This window comes from Eptatretus burgeri, chromosome 5 (genome assembly GCF_056783735.1).
Source record: "Eptatretus burgeri isolate ZD-2024b chromosome 5, Ebu_testis_v1, whole genome shotgun sequence".
In the NCBI taxonomy this organism is placed as follows: domain Eukaryota; kingdom Metazoa; phylum Chordata; class Myxini; order Myxiniformes; family Myxinidae; genus Eptatretus; species Eptatretus burgeri.
In genome coordinates, this window is record NC_140965.1 from 42,303,308 (window position 1) to 42,329,573 (window position 26,266).

The 26,266-nt window shown below is 43.6% G+C and overlaps 1 protein-coding gene across 2 annotated transcripts in view; it reads left to right on the forward strand.

Moving 5' to 3' along the window:
* The window catches only part of LOC147026314 (uncharacterized), an 89,946-nt gene that overhangs the window by 33,041 nt on the left and 30,639 nt on the right, over positions 1–26,266 (forward strand). For both annotated transcript variants that reach the window (XM_085881593.1, XM_085881595.1), the window contains one exon: positions 22,251–22,355. In XM_085881593.1, coding sequence (XP_085737719.1) covers positions 22,251–22,355 — 105 coding nt within the window. The remainder of the gene's footprint in view (positions 1–22,250; positions 22,356–26,266) is intronic.

A 26,266-nucleotide genomic window follows, 5' to 3' on the forward strand; every position in this document is an offset into this window, starting at 1 on the left:
CTGTCTATACACCTCCTGTGACAACGTGCCTCTCTACCCACTTCCTGTTACTTTTCATCGATCCATCAACTTCACTCTGCGTTTACAGTTTCAAATTCACCATACACCTCCACGATTTTACTTCAACCTTTCCTTTTCCAAATATTATGCAATCCTTATTTTTAACAAGGACAAATGTGTCCAAGAGCCGCGTCATAAAGCTTTTGTCTTCACCAGAAGAAGAAGAAGAACAAGAAGAAGAAGAACAAGAAGAAGAAGAACAACGTGGAGCTCTCTTAGAGCCAGCGTTCGCAATGCGACGTGGCTAAAAATAATAATAATAATAATAATAATAATAATAATAATAATAATAATAATAAATAAATTCACTTTTACCAAAACACCTTCTTTTACCACATGGTTCTCCCACAGCCACGTGATCTGTTTCCACCCTCTGCGTTTACCGATACAAATTCACCATTCAACTCATGATCTTTTCTTCAAACTCTCCTTCCCCGAATCTTATGCAATCCTAATCAAATAATGATAATAATAATAATAATAATAATAATAATAATAATAATAATAACAAAAACAGTCTCTTATAATGCTTCATCTTCCTCTTTCACACGTGTGGTTCTCATTACTGTGTCATAATTCACTACTCTTTTTCTATTTCAACAGACTGCTCTCAATTCAAACTTTCCTTCATTCCTTGTCTAAAAAGCCCAACTGTTACAAGGTTTCCTCTCTCCATTCTCTAAAATTCGCCTTTATTGCATCTCTCAAGTAATGTATTTAGTCGCATTTTGAACGAAAATTAAAAAAAAAACAGTTTCCTTTCAATGTTCGATTTCCATCAAATGTCATTTTTTACAACTTCAGTGCCAATTCACCGCTCTCACCCCTCCCTCTCAAAGCAACCTTCACACTCTTCCAACTCAAAGCTTCCCTCTCACGTTTCTCAAAAACTCCCCCCTCACCTTTCTCCCTAAACTCTCCCCACTCACCCTTCTCAAAGTTCCCCCCCCCACACTCATGCACAAAGCTGCCACCTTCCCCTGACCTCTCTCCTCCATCTCATCACTCCACCTCCTCAAATCCTCAACTGCCTTCTGCCACCTCTCTTATTACTCCCCACTGTACCTCAACCAAGCACCACAAAGCTTTTTCTCCTCCTCATCCAGCCCCTCCCCAAGCTCTTCTGCAATCCCCTACACTCTTTCAACAACGCTCCTTACCTCCCCCACTCCTCCCTTGTCATACACTCACCATCCCCTCCCTGCACTCAAAGCCTCATCCACTCCATCTTCATTAACAGTGTGGACCTCAAATATCTGGGGCTTTCGCTCAAACCTGACAGATCTCTCCATACAGGTTGCTGCTGACAAATCAGACATAATCTGCCGAACAGAAACTTTCTGACCTTAAGATGTCTCTGACTCGCTAATATCTCTCCCTGGTTACTCCCTCCTCCGGTATGACAGACCTGAGCATCATCCTGGTGGAGGAGTTGCTCCCTTCATCAAAGACTCTATTCCTCACTCTCCATGCACTGCCCTCACTCCCCCACACCCCCAGGAATACCTCCAGTTACGACTTTCCCTCCACTCTCACCTCATGTTTATATGTGTACTGTACTGTCCACCAAACAGAGATGACTCCATTTACACCTCACTATCTGAAAACATGGATCTTCTTCTATCCTCTCATCCAAACTCTCTCTTTCTCATATGTGGTGACTTAAATTGTCATCACGCCAGTTAGCTGGGTGTGGGTACTTCTCTCACCGTTCTTATATTCTATAAATATCTGCCGTTCTTCCTCCGCCCCAATCGGTTCTTCTGACCACGTGCTTGTCAAAGTAGACATTTCTCTGGCTGTTATTAGAGAACCTCTTCAGTGCTGTCAAGTCTGGCATTTTACTCAGGCTGACTGGCAGGGTCTCCAAGCAGTCATCAAACTTCTAGAATGGTCTCCCATCGCTACTTTCTACAACATCAACTCGTCTTGGGAATTCTTTCAAAGAAACTTGCTCTCCCTCATGCACAGATTTATCCCCTCTCGTCTTCAGTTGTTCTACACTTCCTCTCACCCATGGTTCACTGAAGTTCGTGGTGAAGCAGCTGTCCTGAAACAACTACCCTCTGACTAAAGCAAACCCAACTGAGGGTTATCTCAGTTCCTTCCACAAAGCTCAGAACAAGTGTGTGTCTACCCTCAGGAGAGCCAGAAGACATCTTTCTAATCTCAAGTCTGAACTCTCAAAACTCTCTCCCTCCTCCAAATCCTGGTGGTGTCTAATCAAATCTGTTTCTGGTGTATGTTCCCACTCCATCCCCTCCCTTACCTCAAATGGCCACACTATTTATACCAGACGTGAAAAGGCTGAATGCCTCAACTCGGTGTTTGCATCAAAATCTTGTGTCCCAAACCCATCACTTTCTGTTCCCACCTTACCGAGTCGCACACAACTGTCCCAGGACTCTGTGTCCTTTTCTTCTGACAAAGTGGAGAGTTTGCTGTCAATCCTCAACTCAGATTCTGCAACCGGTCCAGACGGCATCAGCCCACATGTCCTAAAAACCTGCTTTTCTGCTCTTGCTCACCCTCTCTCTGTTCTATTCACCCTCTCATTTGCTCAATGTCATCTGCCATCTGCTTGGAAATCAGAAAACATTACAGCCCTGCATAAAAAGGTGCAAAAACAGATCCCTGCAACTACAGACCAACCAGCCTTTTCCCAATCACCAGAAAGGTTATGGAATCCATCATTGCTTCAGACATTAAATCCTTCTGCTTCTCCAATGGCTTGATTTCTGATCACCAATTTTGTTTGAGACCAGGTCACTCTACCCTGGATATGCTGCCTTCTGCTCTCCCAACGATGGATGGAGGTCCTCAATGCCAGACATGAACTCAGAGTCATATCCCTAGACATATTGCGTGCTTTCGACATGGTATGGCATCCCGCCATGTTCAACAAACTCTCTTTCTATGGTATCCAAGGCCATCTCCACTCTTGGCTCACAGACTTCCTCTCCTGTCACGGTCAACGTGTGGCCTTCAATGGAGTTCTTTCATCTCCTCTTCTTGTCCAGGCTGGAGTTCCTCAAGGCAGTGTTCTGGGACCTGTTCTTTTTCTGGATTTCATCAATGATCTCTCAGACTCTCTGGAAAATCCTCTTTATCACTTTGCTGATGACTCCACCCTCTGACGTAACATTTGTCATCCCTCACACAGGCAAGCAGCAACTTCTTCGCTCTCTGCAGATCTGGATAAAATCACAAACTGGTACAACACCTGGAACATGTCTTTCAATCCTGATAAATCTCACACTCTCACTATGTCTCTCCGAAAGGACCATTTAGAATGGAATGGAGAGGAAGCGAGGAGCGGTGGGAGATCGAGGAGGGGTGGGGGAAGGGAAGACAGATGTGCATGCGGTAGAGCGTGAATTACCGCCTGGACACATCCAGAGACAAACACCACCCGGACGTGTCTGGAGCCAAGCTGACTGCAGACAAACTCCCGTCCAGACATAAACACCGCCTCGACATATCTGGAGGCAAACCATGTCGGGAAACGTCTGGAGACAAACACCGTCCAGACATAACTACTGTCCAGATATGTCCAGAGAGAGAGAGAGAGAGAGAGAAAATGACTTTTGTATGCTTTTATTATAAAAGTATCAAAACACACCAGAAAAAGCACACTCCATAAAAACAAATCCAAACGATTTTACAGCAAAAATAAATTCAACAAAAGCAATACAAACAAGAGGGGGAGCACTCGGTAGAGTGCAAAACCTCCGCCGCCAATACTGCTGGGTCACTTAAGTGAACCTGATATCCCATTGATTGTAGGTCAAAATGGATCAGACTCTACTGAACCATGATTGAATAAACTAAACTAGATCGACACGCATGTAGAAATGCCCAAAAAAAAATCGAAATTTTTTTGAAAAAAAAAGGTGCAAAATTTCTGGGTTTTTTTCTCTCACAAATTTTTTTTTTTGGTTGGAAATCACTTAAAACATGTAGAAATGCAAAAACAAAAATTCAAATATTTTTTCAAAATGGCCGCCATAGCGGCCATATTGGACTTTGAACCAAGTCCAAAATCTAATGGCATGATCCTTGGACAATACCTAATCCCCCCACCAAGTGTCATCGAAATCCGTCCAGGAGTTTTTCCGTAATACTGTTCACAAACAAACAAACAAACAGACAGGGGTGAAAACAGTAACCTCCGTCCATCTTCGATGGCGGAGGTTAACTAGAGGGGGAGCACTCGGGAGAGTGCAAAACCTCCGCCGCCAATAGTGCTAGGTCACTCAAGTGAACCTCATATCCTATTCATTCAATTTGATGTCAACAGTGCTCACAGAGTTATAGTTTGCAACTTTCCCTTTTACATACTCAATTCATTCGTCATAATCCCCTACACTCATTCCTTGAGACAGAAATTGATTTTACGTGGGTATATCCACCTGAAGTTCCAAAATCAGCCGCAATTATAATTTTGGCATGTTTTTTGTTGGAAATCACTTATAACATGTAGAAATGCAAAAAAAAAAAAATCAAAATTTTGTTGAAAAAAAAGTTGCAAAATTTTTTTCTCTCCAACAATTTTTTTTTTTGGGGGGGGTTGGAAATCACTTAAAACATGTAGAAATGCAAAAAAAAAAGAAATCGAAATTTTGTTGAAAAATAAGTTGCAAAAATGTTTTTCTCTAAAAAATTTTTTTGGGGGGGGGGGGTTGGAAATCACTTAAAACATGTAGAAATGCAAAAAATATATATTTTTTTTCAAATTGGCCGCCATAGCGGCCATATTTGATTTTGGACCAAGTCCAAAATCTAATGGCATGATCCTTCGACCAGACCGAACCCCCCCACCAAGTTTCGTCGAAATCCGTCGGGGAGTTTTTTCCATAATACTGTTCACATACAAACAAGCAAACAAACAAGCCGGTAGGCAACGAGGGATTCGCTAGGATCAAAGCGCTGGATACGATGCTTTTCATTCTGACCGATCCACCGACGAAGATTCATTGCCAAGACGTATTGGTTCACATACAATTGTTCCTCTGCCTGGCAAGATTTTTCCTATTGCGTATTTTGCCAACTGGCACTCCTCATAAAAAATGACGGCAAATAGACACCCTATTTTTGAAGGACTACCATTTGAAAAACTAGTGCATGCCCGTAGATGCGTGGCCGTACGTACAAACCCTCTCCTCCCCCCCACCCCCCGTGAAAAAAAACTCAAACCGAGTGCCAGAAACAACCACACAAGCCGTTCCTTCGCTTTCACGTGCCCGTACGTGCGTGGCTGTACGTGCGTGCCCATACGTGCGTGGCCGTACATACAAAAAAAAAATTAAAAAAAACTTTCAAACCGCATGCCAGAAACAACCACACAGGCCGTTCCTTCACTCTCGCGTGCCCATATGTGCGTGGCCATACATGCAAAAAAAATAAAAACAAAAACTTTCAAACAAACTCACAGGCCATTCCTTCGGTCTCATAAACGACGACTGGATTGGGGCATTGTGCTTATCTATAAATGCGGATAAGAAATCGAGAAATTATTAGAATACAGTAAGTCATCACTATCCAAAAGTAGTGCGTGCCCGTACGGAATGTTCACATCATTCCACGAATTATCGCTTGCATTGAAGTAACAACTGCTGTGATACTTACACACAGAGTTAATTAAAATCAAGTTTAGCTCCCTGTTTTTACTTGCCATGACATTCGCTGCCATTTACCATTGGCACTCCTACCCCACGGTAACTAGGGCACCGATCGATCCCCATCGTAACCAGCACGGCACGTGACGTCATCGTCGGCCGGCCGTGCACCGACCTACGCAGCCACGCCCACGCAGCAACGTGTCCTGTGATTGGTAACTAAATGGTGCATTGGCCACGCCTACGCAGCACGTGTCCTGTCATTGGTTGGTAAATAAATGGCCATCACTTAGGAATCACTTGTCCGATTAATATCAAATCTTGAAAAGGCACATCCTCAGGTCCCCAGCAATAAAGCTGGCAAGTTTCAATGAGATCGGACCAGTGGTTGTCAGGAAACAGCGGTCACAGAAACACAGACACATAGACACACACAGACACACACACAGATTGCTGGAATTATAGATAGATGAAATGAGGTCAATGAGATGACAAATGAAGGGGTTGAATGCAGACTGCAGAGCAATGAGTTAGGAAGCCCGTCGTTGTGAATCGTTTTTACCACCAAATTGAGATGTATTTCGTTGGCAAGCATGTTGAGTGGAGCTGAATTCATTAACACTTCCAAAGGCCACGCCGTTTTGACAATTGGAAACAAATAGTTGTGCACTTTTTTGATAAATTATTTTTGGAACAATTTATCTTCAATAAATAAATAATAATAAAAATAGTCTCCATGTGCATTGTACACACCTTTATCTCGTTAGCACCTCTTCAAAAACAACATCGCTGAGGAAACGGCGCTTCTTCTTTGTTTCCTCGTCCAGGGCAAGAATACGGAGGCTTTTAATGGCCAATTATTCAATTAGCGCCAACGTATTTTGCCTTTTCGCAAGGAAAAACGCAGAGAGGAGACGAGAGGAGAGGAGAGAGAAAAAACCCGTAATGGCGAACGCAGCTGAGTTTCTCTTCACCATCGACCACGGCTACGCAGCAACGCTTCCTGTCATTGGTTGATACAAAATGGCCGCAGCAACGGTTCCTGTCAGTGGTTGGTAAATAAATGGCCATAACTTGGGAAGCACTTGTCCGGTAAATAAATAAATATCAAACCTTGAAAAGGCACATCCTCAGGTCCCCAGCAATATATCTGGCAAGTTTCAATTAGATCGGACCAGCGGTTGTCGAGAAACAGCGGTCACAGACACACACACACAGAGATTGCTGGAATTATAGATAGATAATCGGTTTGCTGGTTTGTGCTGTGGAGCCTCGTGTTGCAGATACACACACACACACACACACACACACACACACACACACACACACACAGATTGCTGGAATTATAGATAATCGGTTTGCTGGTTTGTGCTGTGGAGCCTCGCATTGCACGCGCACGCACACACACACACACACACACACACACACACACACACACACACACACACACACACACACACACACACACACACACACACACACACACACACACACACACACACACACACACACACACACACACACACACACACGGAAAACTCGATAAACTTCTCTCAATGCTCTTGTTTGGCCACACCTCCTGAGCCACACAATATTTTTCATAAGCCACACCCACTTTAAATAATAAATAATTGGAGGTGGTGTGTGGGTCGTGGAATCGTTTTCGGTAAATAAATAAATAATTGGAGGTGGTGTGTGGGTGGGGAATCGTTTTCGGTAAATAAATAAATAATTGGAGGTGGTGTGTGGGTGGGGAATCGTTTTCGGTAAATAAATAAATAATTGGAGGTGGTGTGTGGGTCGTGGAATCGTTTTCGGTAAATAAATAAATAATTGAAGGTGGTGTGTGGATCGTGGAATCGTTTACGGAAAAAAAAATAATTGGAGGCGGAGTTTGGGTCGTGGAATCGTTTTCGGTAAATAAATAAATAATTGAAGGTGGTGTGTGGGTCGTGGAATCGTTTTCAGTAAATAAATAAATGATTGAAGGTGGTGTGTGGATCGTGGAATCGTTTATGGAAAAAAATAATTGGAGGCGGAGTGTGGGTCGTGGAATCGTTTTCGGTAAATAAATAAACATATTATTAGAAATCCACAAAGACAGAAATGCCGGTGTTTCCATTTATTTTGGATCCTTTTCACTTTGGTCAATAACGTTTGGATCGAGGAGAGATCGAAGGTGGAACGACGGTGTAGTTCCTTACAAACACTGTATACACACCCTAAATGACGGCAAATAAACACCCGATTTTTGAAGGACTACCATTTGAAAAATAAAACCTCAATCAAAAATCGGCTCAAGAAAAATTTTCTAAATATCTCGAAGTGTTTAATTCCGAAGTCTCGTTTCTCTACTTTCAAAACTGGATAAGTTTTGAAAATACTGCACGCGGTTTTTCGGCCCCTGCACAGCAACGGGTGGTTACTGGGCAACGAAATTCAAACGCGCACATTCCCAGTATATATTCCACCTCTTGTCAAAGTTTCATCGAAATCGGTTCATTGGTTCGTGCTGTGGAGCCTCGCGTTGCAGACACACACACACACACACACACACACACACACACACACACACACACACACACACACACACACACACACACACACACACACACACACACACACACACACACACACACACACACACACACACACACACACACGGAAAACCCGACAATAAGGGATATCTCATATATAGCGAATCCAACAAACAAACTTACAAACAGAAAGGGGTGAAAACAGCAACCTCCATCCATCTTCGATGGCGGAGGTTAACAAGGGTGTCTGTTCATGTCAAAACCACCATAGAATAATACATATATGCAAAAAGTAAGTGCAAGTACTTTACACCTTTACAAACAGATTCCATCACGAAAAGAAACTCAAAACCTCATCAGTCTACCACTGATCATCCACAATATCCAGGCTCAAACGATAAACCTGCTCCATTTTTACTCGTGCCAAAACCATACCTTAAAAGCACAAAAGCACATTTGCATTTTTCCCCTTCAATTTTGCTTTCCTGGTTTTATAAATTGCCAGTTTAGCAATGCCCAACAGAAAAGACAAAAACGAGAGGACTGGTTTAGTTTTATAATTCCCCCCCCCCCCCCCCCGATTCCATAAATAAAGACTGTAAAGGAAAAAAACAAAATTAAGTTTATAGAAAAGCTGTTGAAGGAAGAGAAAGAGGGGTACCAATCTCTTACATTGAATGAAAACGTGGGCAACATTTTCAATCAAATCACAAAAAGGACAAGAAATTGGAACAGAAGAATTAAACTTATGGAGTAATGTCTGTGTGACCAGGGCTTGATGTGCGAATCTCCAATTCAGGTCTCCAGTTCGCCCAAGAGTTGGAGAACTATACATTTTGTTCCACACTGGAGTTAAAAAAAGCTCCAGCAGGTAAGGTCTCATTCCACCGATTTTTCAACAGTTTTGTAAAACCAGGTATACAGGTGTACATGCTTCCAGACATATGTTATAGATAGCCGTTTTCCCCATGACATGAAACACACCAATTTCCTCTAAGTTTGAGGAGAACACACCCTCTTGTTTTTGTTGAGGCAATTTGAAGTTCAGGGAAATAGAGACGTGAGTCTACCACTTCATCCACCCCAGTCCACCCGATGTTTAGTCGATGAAAGGTTTGAATTACTGCTTTCAAGACATTTTCCACAATACAAGCAGAACGAACACCAGTTTTTAATGAAAGTGAGCTTACAGGTAGCCAGGCATTCAAGGATGGCTGTAACTGGTCTCGCACTCTGTTTATTCCAACACTGGTGAAACAATACATAAGTGACCTGGAGGTTGAAATTCTAGAGAATAAAGGATTCCGAACTAATGGCTCATGTACAAACTTTTGGGCATCGTATGATACCTCGAAACGTTGCACTCCGAGGACTTGCCGAGCATTCAAAAGGCTCTGATGAAAACTGGGGAGCTGAGACATGTCAACGTGTTGCAGGTCGATGAGGAAAAGTTCACGGTCATATTTCAGACCTTCCACTTTCAAGCACTGTTCAAGCATCACAGTCCTGTTCTCCTCATTCACAGCTCTTTTTGCAAAGAGTTCAGAAAAATAGTCTTGTAGTTCATGCTTGATATCACTCTGGGAGGCCAACAAATCACCACCAGAAGAGCGCAAAGCATGGATTTGTTGAGAGGTCTTGACCATTTTTTCCAAATTGAAAAACCCTTTGTTTGATGTGTCAAGTTGGATTTTTTCGTTCCGCAGTCGGACGAATGCACCGGCCGCCCGCTCTTTCACCATTTCAGCCAGAAGGGTCCTTTTCTCTGACAACAGCTGGACATTCATGCTAGACAATCGAGCTTTCTGCCCACAGATAAGTATATCGTTTTTTAAAGCAGATATCACACCAAAAGCGTTGTATGTGCTGTAAGAGCAGTATTGTTGGCAAAAACATTTGATTTGGGACTTTGTGCAGTCCCACCATTGTCTTCAGTTCAAATATGAACCCTTTTGTGACTCGCAATTTTCCCATACCATTTTAAAAGCTTCTATAAAATGTGAACTTTGTAAAAGCTTCAAATTAAAAGTCCAATATGCACTTCCACAGACATGATGAGGAAAGCCACACACCATAACGATCATGTGATGATCAGAAAAACCAGACGGCCTTATATGAGGCACCGCGAGAGGAGTAATGTAAGAGACACATTGGCCATTTTGGAGTTAATGCCATACAGCACTATTTTAACCCTTACCCTATTATCCGAGCCTATCATCATCATATCATTAAAAAATGTCGCTTACATCACTCCTCCTCATGGGGCCTCATATAAGAGTTCTCAACAATGTTTACCATTTCATGATTAACATAAAATCTGTCTCGGCGAGCCATCATCAAAACATTTATTGATGCACAAACCCATGTATACAGACGGATATTATGGTTTTGTACCCGCCACACATCCACCAGTTTAAACTTTTTGACTCGCTGTGCCAAAGGCCTTGCACTGGGTGGATGAGGCTCACAAGTGTTCTGATCAGGTTGTGGGTTGAGGGTGCAGTTGTATTCACCCCACAGACACAACAACATGGTGAAGTCAATGGTGCTTACAAACTCAGCCAACTTGTACAGAAAGGCACCTCTTTCAGAGTTAGCACGAGGACAGTAAACATTTGTCATACAAATCTTTAGGTTACTACTGACAAATTGCACAGACAGTAAGTAACCTTTGCAAATTTCCTTACAAGTTATCTCCAAAGGCTGGAGTCGAGGATGCAACACTATTGCCACACCAGCCTTGGCCTCAACAAGTGCACTCGAGAAAAAAAGACAACCTTTAAAGATTTTACACCACTCATCCTCAGAAGACTGATTTGCATGCGTCTCCTGCAGCATTAGCACATCAATGTTTTCATTTTGGAAGAGCTGAAATACCTGGAGGCGACGCACACAACTGCGGCCTCCATCGATGTTCAGGGATGCTACTTTTATCTCCATTCTGTTAGTTATTCTTGAAGCTCTTTACGAGCCTGAGTAACACATTTCCTTAACCTTTGGAACTGAGGATCTGACATGTTAACCTGATAAGGATCACGAATCATACTCCTTGCAGTTTTAATGAAATTGTGTAAATTCAGGAAGTAATCTTTCATTTTACGTATCTTTTCCTGAATGTATCATCCAGGAATTTAATCACATTTTCTTGAGACACTAAGGTTGTGTCGTTTCCCCCTTCATCCTCTTGAGAGCTTAAAGCACTGAATTGTGGGGTAGAAGATGTTTCGTCTGAATCAAGTGCTGCATCTATGGCCTCTCGTATTACTTGTAGAACACTTACTTTTGGCTCAACAGAAAGTTCTGCTCTGTTTACGGACCCCTCCAAATTTGCCTTGTCCATGTCCTTCCCCTCTACAACCCTTACATCATCTGTGAGGGAAGGGTTGACATTTAACTCACAGGGATTTTCCCCTTTATCTATTTCTCCATCACTGTCAGACATAGCTATTAACTCGTCTGAACAAGTTTGGCAAACAGGACAAACACTTAAAACATCCTGAGATACTTCACTGTTCTCTGTGTCCCACTCGGAGTCGGCAAGTGGAGCAATCAAAGTTTCCACATCCACACAGAACTCCGGTACCACCAAGGGGTTTCCAATGTCAGACGTCCCTCGGAGGTCCACCGAGCCTGACACGATCTGGACCTTATTCTGCTCCTCAGCATCAAAGACATCAACATTTGACCGTTTTTGGCCCTTTTCCTGGTATCCGTAACAGATACCTCCATATCGTCCACACTGTCCGGTACAGTGGATGGTAAAGGAGAGGAAGCAACCACTTTCACTTCCTCGTTTTGTGGGGGTGGATTAATTACGTCACGATTACACACCCTCTCTCCAACGCCGGTCGGAGTGGACGAGTCAAATTCGTCGAACACCTCAGCCGGTGGGGGTGGGGAGGGGCTAGGCTCCCGATTCACCTTCTCCCCATTAGTTTGTCGTGAGGAAGAATCGTTCCTCACCGAACCTTCACTTTTTTGCGGTGTAACCGCATTGGGACAATCACTCTTCACGTGCCCGTAAACTCCACACCCACAACATGTCATAACCTCTGAGGAGGCAAACATTTTATATTCAAACCCGTCGATTTTTACACTGAGTACAACATTCAGTGTTTTTCCTTTTCAGGTAGTATCATACAAACCACTCTTTTAAAGGACATGACGTGGTTAAATTTATCACTAACATGACGCATCGGCACCATTGAGATCCTCGACACAACTTTACCGAACTTGTTGAACTGGTTACACGAGTCCTGGTTCCTTATAAATGGTGGAATATTATTAATATTAACTTTAACTGTTGGGGCCTGTAAAGCGAACACAGAGAGGTAAGTGTTCTGTTCGATGAACAGGACATGCTCAATCACCATGGCGACCACGTGTTCCTCCGACACAAACACGACAAACTTCTTATTCATGCGAGAAGCAGCACGAACATTATGTAAACCAACGAGGTTACCGATGGCGGAAAGCACATCGTTAAGTTCCACTCACTGGGAGGGAAGCGAAAAATAGAGAGTTTACGGGTTAGTGACTCGAACATCTCGACACGGAAACGTTCACCCGCCATTCTAACTCAGGAAAACAAGTTAGTAAACTTTAACGGGAGAAATAAGGCGTTTACACAAACACCAATAAATCAACGATTAAAGTTCATAATTAACAAAGAACAAGGTCGCAGTGAACGAGAAAAACCTCCCCCGGCGGCCATGACAGGCCTTTGGCCTACGATTTTCTCGACACGAGACCGTTCTCGGTCTCTCGTTCTTTCTCTTTCTCTTTCTCTTTCTCTGGAAACGAAAATGGGGGAAGTGAAAACACCTTACAGCACAGCAGAGGAGGGGTACTCACGACACGAAGCAAGGAGCGGCCATGAGAGTACACACAACGTACCAACAGCCAGCAGGGGGAGAGAGAAGAGAGAGAGGGGAGTGAGAGGGGAGTGAGAGGGGAGTGAGAGGGGAGTGAGAGGGGAGTGAGAGGGGAGTGGGAGAGGGAGAGGGAGAGGGAGAGGGAGAGGGAGAGGGAGAGGGAGAGGGACAAAGACAGACATATATATGCTTTATGAACAACACACACAAACCAAAACCATGACACCGAAAAACGACGTTACATTTGTATGGACGTTTCGAGGATATTGTTGCGGATTCGCGCCCGCCGGCGTGCGAGCGGCCACGTAACTCGAATCGCGGCACGTCACCCACCGGACGGAGAATCCCGTCGTGACCCTCTCGGACTAACGCCGGGAACTAGTCACGGGTGGGCCTTTCGGCCTCACCACGATCGTGCCAATCGGCCCCCCCGCGTGGGATAGGGTTGTTCGCCAAATTCGACCTACCTAAGTACCCACACGGAGGATAGACCGGGCGATCGCACCTCGCCGCAGGTCGACTTCGGACACAGGCCGCTTTAAGCGACCCGTTCCGTACTATCGGGATAACCGAGCGGTGTTATCGTCAACCTCGACGGTTCCGACTAATTATCAGGCGTATTTAGCCCCTACCAACCCTTTACGTGAAGTAAGATGGAGATTCAATGAGAAAAGACGAAGCGAAACGGGAAAACAGTTCAACATAAAGCACATTTATTCCGCGGCAAACGGAAAGCACACATATACAATTATGCACCAAAAGCAAATGTAAAAGTAACAACAATTATGCACAAAAAGCAAATGTAAAAGAGAAACACAATGCAGATCTACTACCGACTACGCGAGCACACGGCAACACTTACACAGTTTTACTTCACAGACGGCGCCGACAACACATATACTCCAAAGCAAAAGAAAAAGGGGGCCACCCTCAACGACAAGGGGGCAGACGGGCCTGGGGCCGAGACCGCGTCGAGCCTACCCGTCTGGTGATGAGCCGCAAAATGGCGGCGGCGCCCCGACTCCGCGGGCCTCGCTGGCACTGCCTGGAATGGCGTGGGAACGGGGCCCCCTTCTCACACTATCTCAGCGCGGGGGGAAACAGGGGGGGTTGTTGATGCTCGGGGGGAAAGAGGATATCTGGCTGGCTTGGGTCCCGCGACGAGCGACTCCACTGCGACCTCGACCGCGTTCCCGGCCTCCCCTCTCCGCAGCTCCCCGACTCTGACACGAGCGCAGACCTTCACAAAGCTCCTTGGCTTCTCCAGACTCTCCGGACCCCGACAGACACTCTCTCGACTGATTTCGCCGCCGCCACAACTCTCCAACTCTTCCTCAGCCAGAAACGCTCCACACTCGATTCGCCCCGCGCTCGGCGCTTTATAGTGCGACAGGAGAAACCACATGCAGATTTTTGGATCAGGATCGGCTCGGGAGCGGAGCCACGCTCGCCCATTGGACAGAGGAAAAGTGGGCGTGAATCATTCCTGATCCTCGAATCTGCATATATCGATTATCCTCCGACGCGCCTGGAGGCGGGGCCAAATCGCCCCACGCTCGCTGATAGGACGGAACAGAAGTGGACGTGAATCATTCTTGATCTGATTTCTCGGAAAGGCCGCTTTTTGCACCCGCTGCTCGGTGCGCGCCCTGTACGAGTCCAGGATCGGTGCCCACAAGCGGTGCGGGAATGGGGGTGATGCGATGGTTGCGAGAGTGAGATGTGACGGTAAAGGTCGTGGCTGTTGGCGTTGTTGTTGTTGTGAAGCGGCGTTGCGGTTGGTGGTTGGTGTGTGAAAGCGGTTGTGGAGAAGGTGGATGTTGTGAAGGCGGTTTTGGAGAAGGTGGCTGTGGTTGTCGAGATGCGGTTGGTGGTGGTTGTGTGATGGCTGTTGAGACGTGGTTGGTGGTGGTAGTAATGGCGGTTGGTCCAAAATAAAGATAGTAAAAGAAAAACGGCTATCTAAAAGGGTCGCAGCCCGAATGAATAACATTTATTCCGTCTAAACAACGGGTTTGGGCTAACTACACATATACTTACAGAGATATCTCACCTACGGGACCTGAATGGTGGTTTGCGAATTTCGTCAACCACAACAATATGTTCACCAACATTAATCTTTATAAACAGCGACCACTCGCTCAGGGTGATGGAGCACGAACCACTCGCTCAGGGTGATGGAGCACGAACCACGAACCACTCGCTCAGGGTGATGGAGCACGAACCACTCGCTCAGGGTGATGGAGCACGAACCACTCGCTCAGGGTGATGGAGCACGAACCACTCGCTCAGGGTGATGGAGCACGAACCACTCGCTCAGGGTGATGGAGCACGAACCACTCGCTCAGGGTGATGGAGCACGAACCACTCGCTCAGGGTGATGGAGCACGAACCACTCGCTCAGGGTGATAGAGCACGAACCACTCGCTCAGGGTGATGGAGCATGAACCACTCGCTCAGAGTGATGGAGCACGTACCACTCGCTCAGGGTGACGGAGCTTGATATAAATTTCCTGAAATTTTTCATCGTTATATTGGGAAATGTTTCACTGTTAGCAGAACAATAAGCTTTGTGGACGCCATGTGTGTGTGTATGTGTGTGTGTCTATGTGTGTGTGTGTCTATGTGTGTGTGTGTGTGCGTGTGTGTGTGTCTGTGTCTGTGTCTCTGTGTGTGTCTGTGTGTGTCTATGTGTGTGTGTGTCTATGTGTGTGTGTCTATGTGTGTGTGTCTATGTGTGTGTGTGTCTATGTCTGTGTGTGTCTATGTTTGTGTGTGTCTATGTTTGTGTGTGTCTATGTTTGTGTGTGTGTGTGTGTGTGTGCGTGCGTGTGTGTCTATATGTGTGTGTGTCTATGTGTGTGTATGTCTATGTGTATGTGTGTGTCTATGTGTGTGTGTCTATGTTTGTGTGCGTATGTGTGTGTCTATGTGTGTGTCTGTGTGTATGTCTATGTGTGTCTATGTGTGTGTGTGTGTCTATGTGTGTGTATGTCTGTGTCTATGTTTGTCTGTGAGTATGTGTGTGTCTATGTGTGTGTGTCTATGTGTATGTGTGTGTGCGTCTGTCTGTGTCTGTGTCTGTGTTTGTGTGTGTCTCTGTGTGTGTCTATGTGTGTGTGTCTATGTGTGTGTGGGTATATGTGTCTATGTGTGTCTGTGTGTCTATGTGTGTGTGTCTATGTGTGTGTGTCTATGTGTGTGTGTGTCTATGTGTGTGTGTGTCTATCTGTCTGTGTGTGTGTCTATGTCTATGTGTGTGTCTATGTTTGTGTGTGTGTGTGTGTGTGTGCGTGCGTGTGTGTCTATATGTGTGTGTGTCTATGTGTGTGTATGTCTATGTGTATATGTGTGTCTATGTGTGTGTGTCTATGTTTGTGTGTGTATGTGTGTGTCTATGTGTGTGTGTCTCTATGTATGTCTATGTGTGTCTATGTCTGTGTGTCTATGTCTGTATGTGTGTCTGTGTGTGTCTATGTGTGTGTGTCTCTGCTATGTGTGTGTGTCTATGCTAAGAGTGTGTGTGTCTATGTTATGTGTGTGTGTGTCTACACTATGTGTGAGTGTGTCTATGCTATGTGTGTGTGTCTATGATATGTGTGTGTGTCTATGTGTGTGTGTCTGTCTGTGTATGTGTCTATGTTTGTGTGTGTGTCTATGTGTGTGTCTTTCTCTGTGTGTGTCTATGTGTGTGTCTATGTGTGTGTATCTGTGTGTCTATGTGTGTGTGTCTATGTTTGTGTGTGTGTCTATGTGTGTGTATGTCTATGTGTATATGTGTGTCGATGTGTGTGCCTGTGTATGTGTGTGCCTGTGTATGTGTGTGTCTATGTGTGTGTCTGTGTGTGTGTCTATGGGTCTCTGTGTGTGTCTATGTTTGTATGTGTGTATGTGTGTGTCTATGTGTGTGTGTCTATGTGTGTGTGTCTATGTGTGTGTGTGTGTCTATGTGTGTGTGTCTATGTGTGTGTGTGTCTATGTGTGTGTGTCTATGTCTGTGTATGTGTCTATGTTTGTGTGTGTGTCTATGTGTGTGTGTGTATGTGTGTGTATCTATGTGTGTGTATGTGTGTGTCTATGTGTGTGTCTGTGTATCTTTGTGTGTGTATGTGGGTGTATGAGTATGTATGTGTGTCTATGTGTATGTGTGTGTGTCTATGTCTGTGTATGTGTGTATGTGTGTGTGTCTATGTGTGTGTGTATGTCTATGTGTGTGTGTATGTCTATGTGTGTATGTGTGTGTGTGTCTATGTGTGTGTATGTGTGTGTCTATGTGTGTGTGTCTATGTGTGTGTGTCTATGTCTATGTCTGTGTGTGTGTGTCTATGTTTGTGTGCGTGTGTGTGTGTGTGTGTGTGTGTGTGTGTGTGTCTATGTGTATGTGTGTATGTCTATGTGTATGTGTGTGTGTGTCTATGTGTGTGTGAGCGGCGTTTCTAATATGTCTGAAGATGAGAAAGTTCTCCTTCTTCAATCATTGAAAACGAGTGAGGCCTCTTCCGTTATTCTCATGACTGCTGAGAAAATGAAAGATTAAAGTTCACTCTCATTGTGTCATTGTTATAGGAACTTAATGGATTCACTTCGAATGTTTCAAATCCAATTTTGAAACATGAAACAGACATGTAAAGATTGATTCTGAGATGCCATGAATCATTGATTGTTTGGACCAAACACTAATTAACATACACTCCATTATGTCTTTGTTTTGCGTCGAAATAATGTCCAAGCTGTTCGCCATCAGCCTGAGGGATTGGGGAAACAAACATTGATGCTGTATTCGTGTTATCAAACTCCGTCTTATCGAGTGTTCATATTCACCCCAAATTACCCCGTTCACCCCAAATTACCCCGTTCACCCCAAATTACCCCGTTCACCCCAAATTACCCCGTTCACCCCAAATTACCCCGTTCACCCCAAATTACCCCGTTCACCCCAAATTACCCCGTTCACCCCAAATTACCCCGCTCACCCCAAATTACCCCGTTCACCCCAAATTATCCCATTCACCCCAAATTACCCCATTCACAAGCACTCCATTTTTCCAGGTTATTGTGATTTCCCTTCCTCTCCCTCACCTTTTTTGTTTGCTGGTTGTTCAGATTGTGTTCATCTTGATCACCCCAATGTGGCCTTCTCATTCTCCCTTTATCTCACCCTCACCTTGACTGTGTTTTTGGTGTTTCCCCCTTTCCATTTTGTTTATTTCCATTTGGGGGAGGGGGGGTGCGGGGAGCTGTGAGGGTTGTTAAAAAAATATATTGTTTGTTTGGTTCCAGCAAAGCAAGAGAAATAATATTCCATTTTTGCATCTGTTGCTAAAAGGGGAAGCGTGTGTGTCTGTGTATGTGTGTCTATGTGTGTGTGTGTGTCTATGTGTGTGTGTCTGTGTGTCTATGTGTGTGTGTGTGTCTATGTGTGTCTGTGTATGTGTGTCTATGTGTGTGTGTGTGTCTATGTGTGTGTGTCTGTGTGTCTATGTGTGTGTGTGTGTCTATGTGTGTGTGTCTGTGTGTGTGTGTCATGAGAGATGCTAACAATTGAACTTTGGACCTCCTGGGCTTCACGGCCAATGCACAGCCTTCCAAGTGCCTTAGAAACCGACAATGGAAAAAGAGAAAATGACCTTGGTGTAAATTAGAAATCGAAGATGAACATTCAGGGTTTACATAGCAGTGATGCAAATGGGGTGCTCAGAAGTGTCACAATGAGCTGCGTTTTGGTTACAAAGGATAACCCATGATAGAATGGACAAAGATCCTGTGCTCTGACGTCATCGAAAATTGCTCATTTATATGAGAACAATAATCAGGCAAAGCAGCGTTTGGTGTTTCTCCATGAAAAGATGGATTCATACTATATCCCTTTGGGGTGTGCGACTGCCAAAGAAGATTTATGGGCAAGGAAATGCACTGGGTGGTTTATCATTGCTTTCCCAGCAGGAAGAGTGAAAACTGGAATTTGGTATTTTGGCCAGTGGGCTTCTTCTTCTCTGCCAGGGACACCATAGAATCTTTATCATCCATCAGCAGCAACCGATTCTGGCAGACAGGTACCCAGACCCAGACAGGTACCCAGACAGGTACCCAGACCCAGACAGGTACCCAGATTACCATTCCATCTCTCACGGATGTTGCACGAATTAATGCAAGACCTTACCTGTGAAACACCAGCACGACAGTTTATAGTAGGGTCAGGAATCAAATCTGGATGAACAGTTAAAAACGAGTGCGATACCTCTTGAGCTTTGCTGTCACTTCCGATTGAGGCCTCTGTGGAGCAGATACACCACTTGTGCATCACCATCCTCCCAATGGAATAGACCTGTTTCCAAGCAACACTAAACACTTCTGATTGGAATAAATAATAATTAATGAATGCAAAATTGATGCAGGTGATGTTATTTGCACTCAAAACAGGAACATCTTTGCCTCTGTGCTTGCATCTCATTTACCAAGAAAGGTGTCATTGAAGCACTCTCATTAAAACCATTGGATTCACCACTGACAATTATATCCGATGGGATGACCGTTGTCACTTTCAACTCGATGGGACATTAGGGTGACGAGAGAGAAAGAGAAAGAGAAAGAGAAAGAGAAAGAGAAAGAGAAAGAGAAAGAGAAAGAGAAAGAGAAAGAGAAAGAGAAAGAGAAAGAGAAAGAGAAAGAGAAAGAGAAAGAGAAAGAGAAAGAGAAAGAGAAAGAGAAAGAGAAAGAGAAAGAGAAAGAGAAAGAGAAAGAGAAAGAGAAAGAGAAAGAGAAAGAGAGAGAGAGAGAGAGAGAGAGAGAGAGAGAGAGAGAGAGAGAGAGAGAGAGAGAGAGAGAGAGAGAGAGAGAGAGAGAGAGAGAGAGAGAGAGAGAGACAGACAACAAAACGTATCTTTGATATGTAATCTACTTGCTTTTGATCAGGCCAATACAATTGCTAAGTAATCAGCTGGAGAGAATGGGACAAGCAACATTGCACTTCGCGGTCCTGGAGTTGATGTGGTTGATGAAAGTCAGTAAAGGTATAAAAGCACGTTGGGAAAAGTATGTCACTCCTTGGGAGACTACAGGAATGTGTTAGCAAGTCATTAAGACCAGGCAAGAAGGAGTAGAGGCACCGAAAATTATATGATGGGTTATGTGGACTCCATTAGTGGGAAGGGCAGTTGAGTAATGGACTCGTGGAAAGTCAACGCTTTGGGGAAAGTTGATCCGAGCATGACTTGGCTCAGCGAGCATGCTCGTGGCAGCCAAAAAAGCAAAACACTGGCACAGTAGTGTCAGATAAATGAGCACTTCAATGGCATGGTATTGCCAATTAATGGTGCACCAGCCCTGGAAAGATTAAGTTCGCTCAGCCTATTGGGCACTCGGGGTGGCCATCAGGGACGTGAGGCAAGCGAGATGGCTGAGGCAGCTGGAACACCCTGCATAAGCAAGCAACTGAGTTTGCATTTGAATGTTAGTTGCAGGTCGTGATGTCAGCACAGTTGAATTCATTAAGTAAGAACTTTTGGCCCAACCTGACCTCTACCACGAGGCTGCTCACCCTCATTCCGACACCTGAATAATTTTCCAGCGTTGCACTAAAATCTACAAATGAGTTTCCTGTGTTGGCCCAGTGGCTGATGCTTAACTGGTGGCATGGCAGTACCTTTCAGGCAGACCAACAACTCGGGTGACGACCTTCACCTGTCATGGCAGAAAGTACCATTATGTGTTGTGCAAGATGAAAGAGCAAAGCACTATCTTCCTCCAGAGAGTGCAATGGTGATGGCCACAACTGGTTGGTGTGCACGGTTTCCTTCAAAGACATATCTTGGGTGAACTATAGGGAGGACATATCCCTGGTGTTGTCTTAATGGTTATGGTGGTGGGCTTGGGATTCTAGAATCCTGAGTTCAAATCCCTCTCGGCTGTTGAATTAATATCAGGTGGGGTTGACTCTGCCTGTCATCCTTTCGAGGTTGGCAAAATGAGTGCCAGCTTGCTGGTATCCTGTGTCAGAGTGGTGACCTGTCCAGGATTGTGCCCAATAGCCAAGGAGACTGCTTCAGCAGCACCAACGCTCTGCACGGAGTATGGTCCCAATGGATGGATGGATAGGGAGGACGAACAGAAGGCCAAGGTGCTATCTGAGGAGGTAAAATAATTGTGCAAGACAATCAATTAATTGTGCCTGGACTCGGAGGAAATAGCGAAGGTTGAATCTCACACTAGATCAAGGAGAGACAGCTAAATTTAACCCAGCAGCTGCAATTATTGGGCCACTGGGCTCACTGGCAATAAAATATAATGCCAGATGACGTAAATATTAAGAAACAATTTGTCTAGTACAATGCCAATCGGGTATATTGAGACGCTTTGATTGCTCGTGCCATGTAGAGCCTGGGAGCTGTGATCAGCTGCTCAGTAAAATAAAATTGACCACAGGCACATGTAGGAAAATCTTTGTACAACTGATTGGCTGTTATTGGTTACAATGGAAGGTGGAAAATATGGAACAAGAAACCAAACTGAATGGATGCTTCATGTCCTTTGCGGAGAAGCTGGCTCTTACAAGGCTGAGACTGAAGCAAGAGTCGTTGAGGCAACATGCCATGCAAATTTAGCAACTCTGGCAAAGCCAAGAAAGGAGACCATGCCACCAAGGCTTGTAGTACGAGCCACAAGCACTGTTGGAATTGTGGACTGGAAAGCCACTGGCAAGTAGAGTTCATGCACAGCAAGTATAGACTGTAGGGATCTCACTGGAAGTATTATGGGAGCCAGAATAAATAGATTAAATGGCTCAGGCCATAAGGAAAGCAGGCTGGCTATTGGTGGTCTCAAATTGGCCAGTTTAGTGGTTTGTCACTTAGTGAGGAAACCTTGTAAGGGATGACAGGGACAGCAATGCTGGTGAAAGGAAAGATTGCTTGCCAAATTTAGAACAAAAGTACTGCTAAGCTGAAGATAAGCTGAACAGTGTTCAAAATAATTAAATTGGAATTAAGTAGTTCCTCAATCAGAGTCTGACATCTGTCAGACAGACAGAGTGAACCAATTGCTTATCCCTGCTTTGCGCAATGCACACAAGGTAAATGTACAAACATTTTTGTATATAACTATACAATGTGCATTTTCTCTAAGCATTGAGAAACCTTTCACTGCACTGTTTTACTACAATACAGGCTGCACCTCGGCCCATTACTGCACCAGTTCTGCAGGATGGCACTGAGCGCCTCCTACAATCCAGCCAATGTGTCCCTGCTCATCGGATTCTCACCATCTCCAAGGCAAGTCGTGCACATTAGCACAGAGTAGAAGCAGCAGAGGAATCTTAGTTTGTGTCAATGTTGAACAATAAGTGCAAATAGGTTAGGATGTTGAGGTATGCTAACTGTCGTGAGAAGCAAGAAGGTGACGTTTTGGGCATTAACCCTTCATCAGAGAGAAAGAGCGGGAAAGAAGGAATAGGGGAAAGGGTTAATGTAGGCTGGAGGTGAGTCAACGTGGGTGGCTCAGGAGTCATAAGGAACATGGGGGTGAGAATGACTGATTTTGATAAGGAGGAGCAGGATTCAGACGTTAAAAGTCAAGGGGACCGAGAGAAAAGTGAAAATACTTTTTTTTTTCAAACAAACACAAAGTAACAGAATATAAGAGAAATAAAACTAAACAAACTTAGTAAAGATATATAAATAAAACTAGAAAGCAGCTGAAAATGCAAAGCCCATCCACTTTGTATTCGGACTTCTTATTCTTCATACGTATTACAAATGGTACCTTAGACCTTTTGACCAAATTCTTCATTTGTCTTCTCCATATTCTCATGATAAAACATTGTTGAGTATTTGAAAAGAAAAGGTCAAATGATAATTAAAATTTCAGGTCAATTGGATGATAATTGCCATTTTATGTGATGCTGACCTTTGATCTTATGACCAAATTATTAATTTGTCTTCTCCATATTTTCATCATAAAGCTTTGTTGAAAATTTGATGATGAAAGCTGAAATGGTAAAAAAAAAAAAAACGTTCCAGAGCACGCGCGCGCGCGCGCACACACACACACACACACACACACACACACACACACACACACACACACACACACACACACACACACACACACACACACACACACACGCACACACACACACACACACACACACACACACACACACACACACACACACACGCAAAATCCCGTCTCCCGCTGCACCGGGAACAGGCTAAATATGATATAACTAGAACAGCACTCGCTAGAGTGCATACCTTCACCAGGCTGAACAGTTTACACTCTATATCCCACTGATAGGTCAATCTACATCCAGACATGAACCAAAATCTAACCTCCTTGTTCTTGTCACCAACCCAACCCATCCACCAAGTTTTGTCAGAATACGTCCACAACTTTTTGAAATGTTATGTTATGCTGTATGTCGTTTTTGGCCCCATCTCAAAATGGTGAAGAATCCCTTTGAGAATTAAACTCATTCTTGAATTCGGATTGGATCCGGATATTCACCAAAATCTAATCAATTCGTCCTTGTCACACTTCCAACATGCCCACCAAGTTTCGTCTGAATCTGTGCACAACTTTTTGAGATATCCTGCACACAAGCAAACAGACATACAGACAGGGGTGAAAACATAACCTCTATCCACCTTCGGTGGCGGAGGTAATAAATACAAAAATACATCGCAGTAAAATCCACTATAAAAGTGAAATTACATCTTTTTTTTTTTACATACTTGTTGCTTGCAAAATCGAAGATGTTTGAAATATATTGGTCGGTCGACTTTGTTATTATTTGGGGAAAAAAATTCTTCAAGTATGTTGGTCTGTAGCATATGGCTCTCTGTCTGTTTGTCTGTCACACGATTTTAGGCTACAGTTTTCAAACAATCGTTCTGAATTTTTTTGTGGAAATAGTTGACTGGCCAAGGACAGCAACGCTTAATTTTAGTGAATATCCGAATCCGGATCCAGATTTGCGAATTTTTAAAGTGATTCTTTACAGTCGAGAGATCGGGCCAAAAACGATATGTAGCACAATATCTCAAAAAGTTGTGGACGAGTTATGACAAAACTAGGTGGATGAGTTGGTTAAGTGACCAGAACAAGCTGATTTGATTTGGTTTAGGTCTGGATTCAGATCCAGCCTATCAGTGGGATACAAAATGCAAACTGTTGAGCTTGGCAGAGGTATGCACTCTACCGAGTGCCATTACATTTCGCCATGTCACTCTATGAGTGATTTTTCATTCTGTCTGTCTGTTTTTTTTTGTTACTTGGCAAAACAAAAAAATTGACAAGTATGTTGATCGCTTCCATTTGTTTGTGTCCGCTCACCTTTAATTTGCCTACAGGTCACAATTTTAAACCGATCTTCACACAACTTCACAAAATGGTGGAGTTGGTCGTCCCACAGAATCCTATTTATTTTTGAGGTCAAAAGGTTATATCTTTTTTTCAAATTAAAAAAAAAAAATTTTTCCAACAACTTTTTCAAATTTCTAAAATCCTCATTTTTCATCCAATTGACTTCAAATTTGAGGAGGATTTGTATATTTGGTTATTTAACTCAACCACCAATTATTTTTTTACGGCAAATTTGTTTTATGGACTTTGCAAGTATCGTGCTATGCATGACATCCGTTTTGTTTGTTTCTATGTGCTTAAAAAACTACTGAACCAAATCCAACCAAATTTTGCATCTTGTCTAAGTGTACCCCAAGTATGGTTTCTGTCAGGGTAGCATATCTGGTGGAGGTGGTTTATGGGTGGGGGAAGACCCCAATTCTCTCTTCGTGAATGTGTATCATATAGTGCCACCCAGTGTGAACCAGAATTACAAATGATATTCTTACGTTAAAAAAAAGTTTCAACAACTTAACAATATGAATTCTGGTGATGTTGATATCGCAGTGAGAATAATTTTAAATTTTCAAAATGTTTAATTTTACTCATTTGAAGCAGAGGTTCAAACCAAAGCATCCAATACTGAGCCTTCTCAGCAAGGTGGAAGTGATTTTTGCTTGTGCCATATATAAGCAGCAATATTGGTTGATGAAGGTGATGTTAGCCAACTTCCAAGCAGATGGAAGATGACCTTTGGCAAATATAGAGTGAATAGAGCAGAATGTTTGAAATATAACATGTTGTTTTTTGATTGAATCTGTCAGCGAAGCAACGGGTAAAAATGGCTCGTGATAACATAACAGAAAAATAAAATATTAAAATTAGAAAAGTTGAAAAATTAAGGAATTAGAAAATACCTAAAAATAATTAAAATAAAAGCTGATATAACAGAGAGAGAGAGAGAGAGAGAGAGAGAGAGAGAGAGAGAGAGAGAGAGAGAGAGAGAGAGAGAGAGAGAGAGAGAGAGAGAGTGAGAGAGAGAGAGAGAGAGAGAGAGTGAGAGTGAGAGTGAGAGTGAGAGTGAGAGTGAGAGTGAGAGTGAGAGTGAGAGTGAGAGTGAGAGTGAGAGTGAGAGAGAACTAAGGAATAGTGAGAAGAGAAAATGTAACAGAGGTGAAATAGATAAGATGAGATAAAGTAAAATATAAGAGGAAAAATAAAGAGTGAAAGAATTGAAAAGTTGCAATAACTAGGAGCTCTAAATGAACGAAGAGCGCTTGTTGATTCCGTGTGGAGGCAACATGCAAATCCTATAGAAAAGGCTTTGCTCTTTCAGTTGATGACTATCCATGATGCTGAATGGAGAGAAATACCAGAAATTGCCATGTGTTTGAAGGAATGTCTTAGAAGGTTGAAGCGTCAATTAACTGGTTTGGAACGGTCTGTGCTGTCCATTCGAAAACCAAGCAAGTGTTGAAAGAAGTGATTGCCCAGTCTTAGCCTGGTTTCACCGATCGAGATATTCTTGCAGAGAGTGCACGTGATTCTACAAATAACAACCGGGGAGACGCAGTTTAATAAGTGGTCCGTGACTTTAATACTGCTTTTGGATTCTGAGAGCAAAGTTGTAGTCTTGATGAAAGGACAGCTGTTATGACGACTCCATGAACACTTGTACGTTCCTGGTGGGAGGTCAGCGGATAATGAATATTCCTTAAACCAGAGGATTTCTCAACTTTCTGTTCCACTTGAAAGCAGAGATTGTGTGAAAATTGAGGATCTTTCAGGATTATTGTGTAAAATCTTGAAGTTTCTCTGGATGATGTGGTTGACTCGAAAG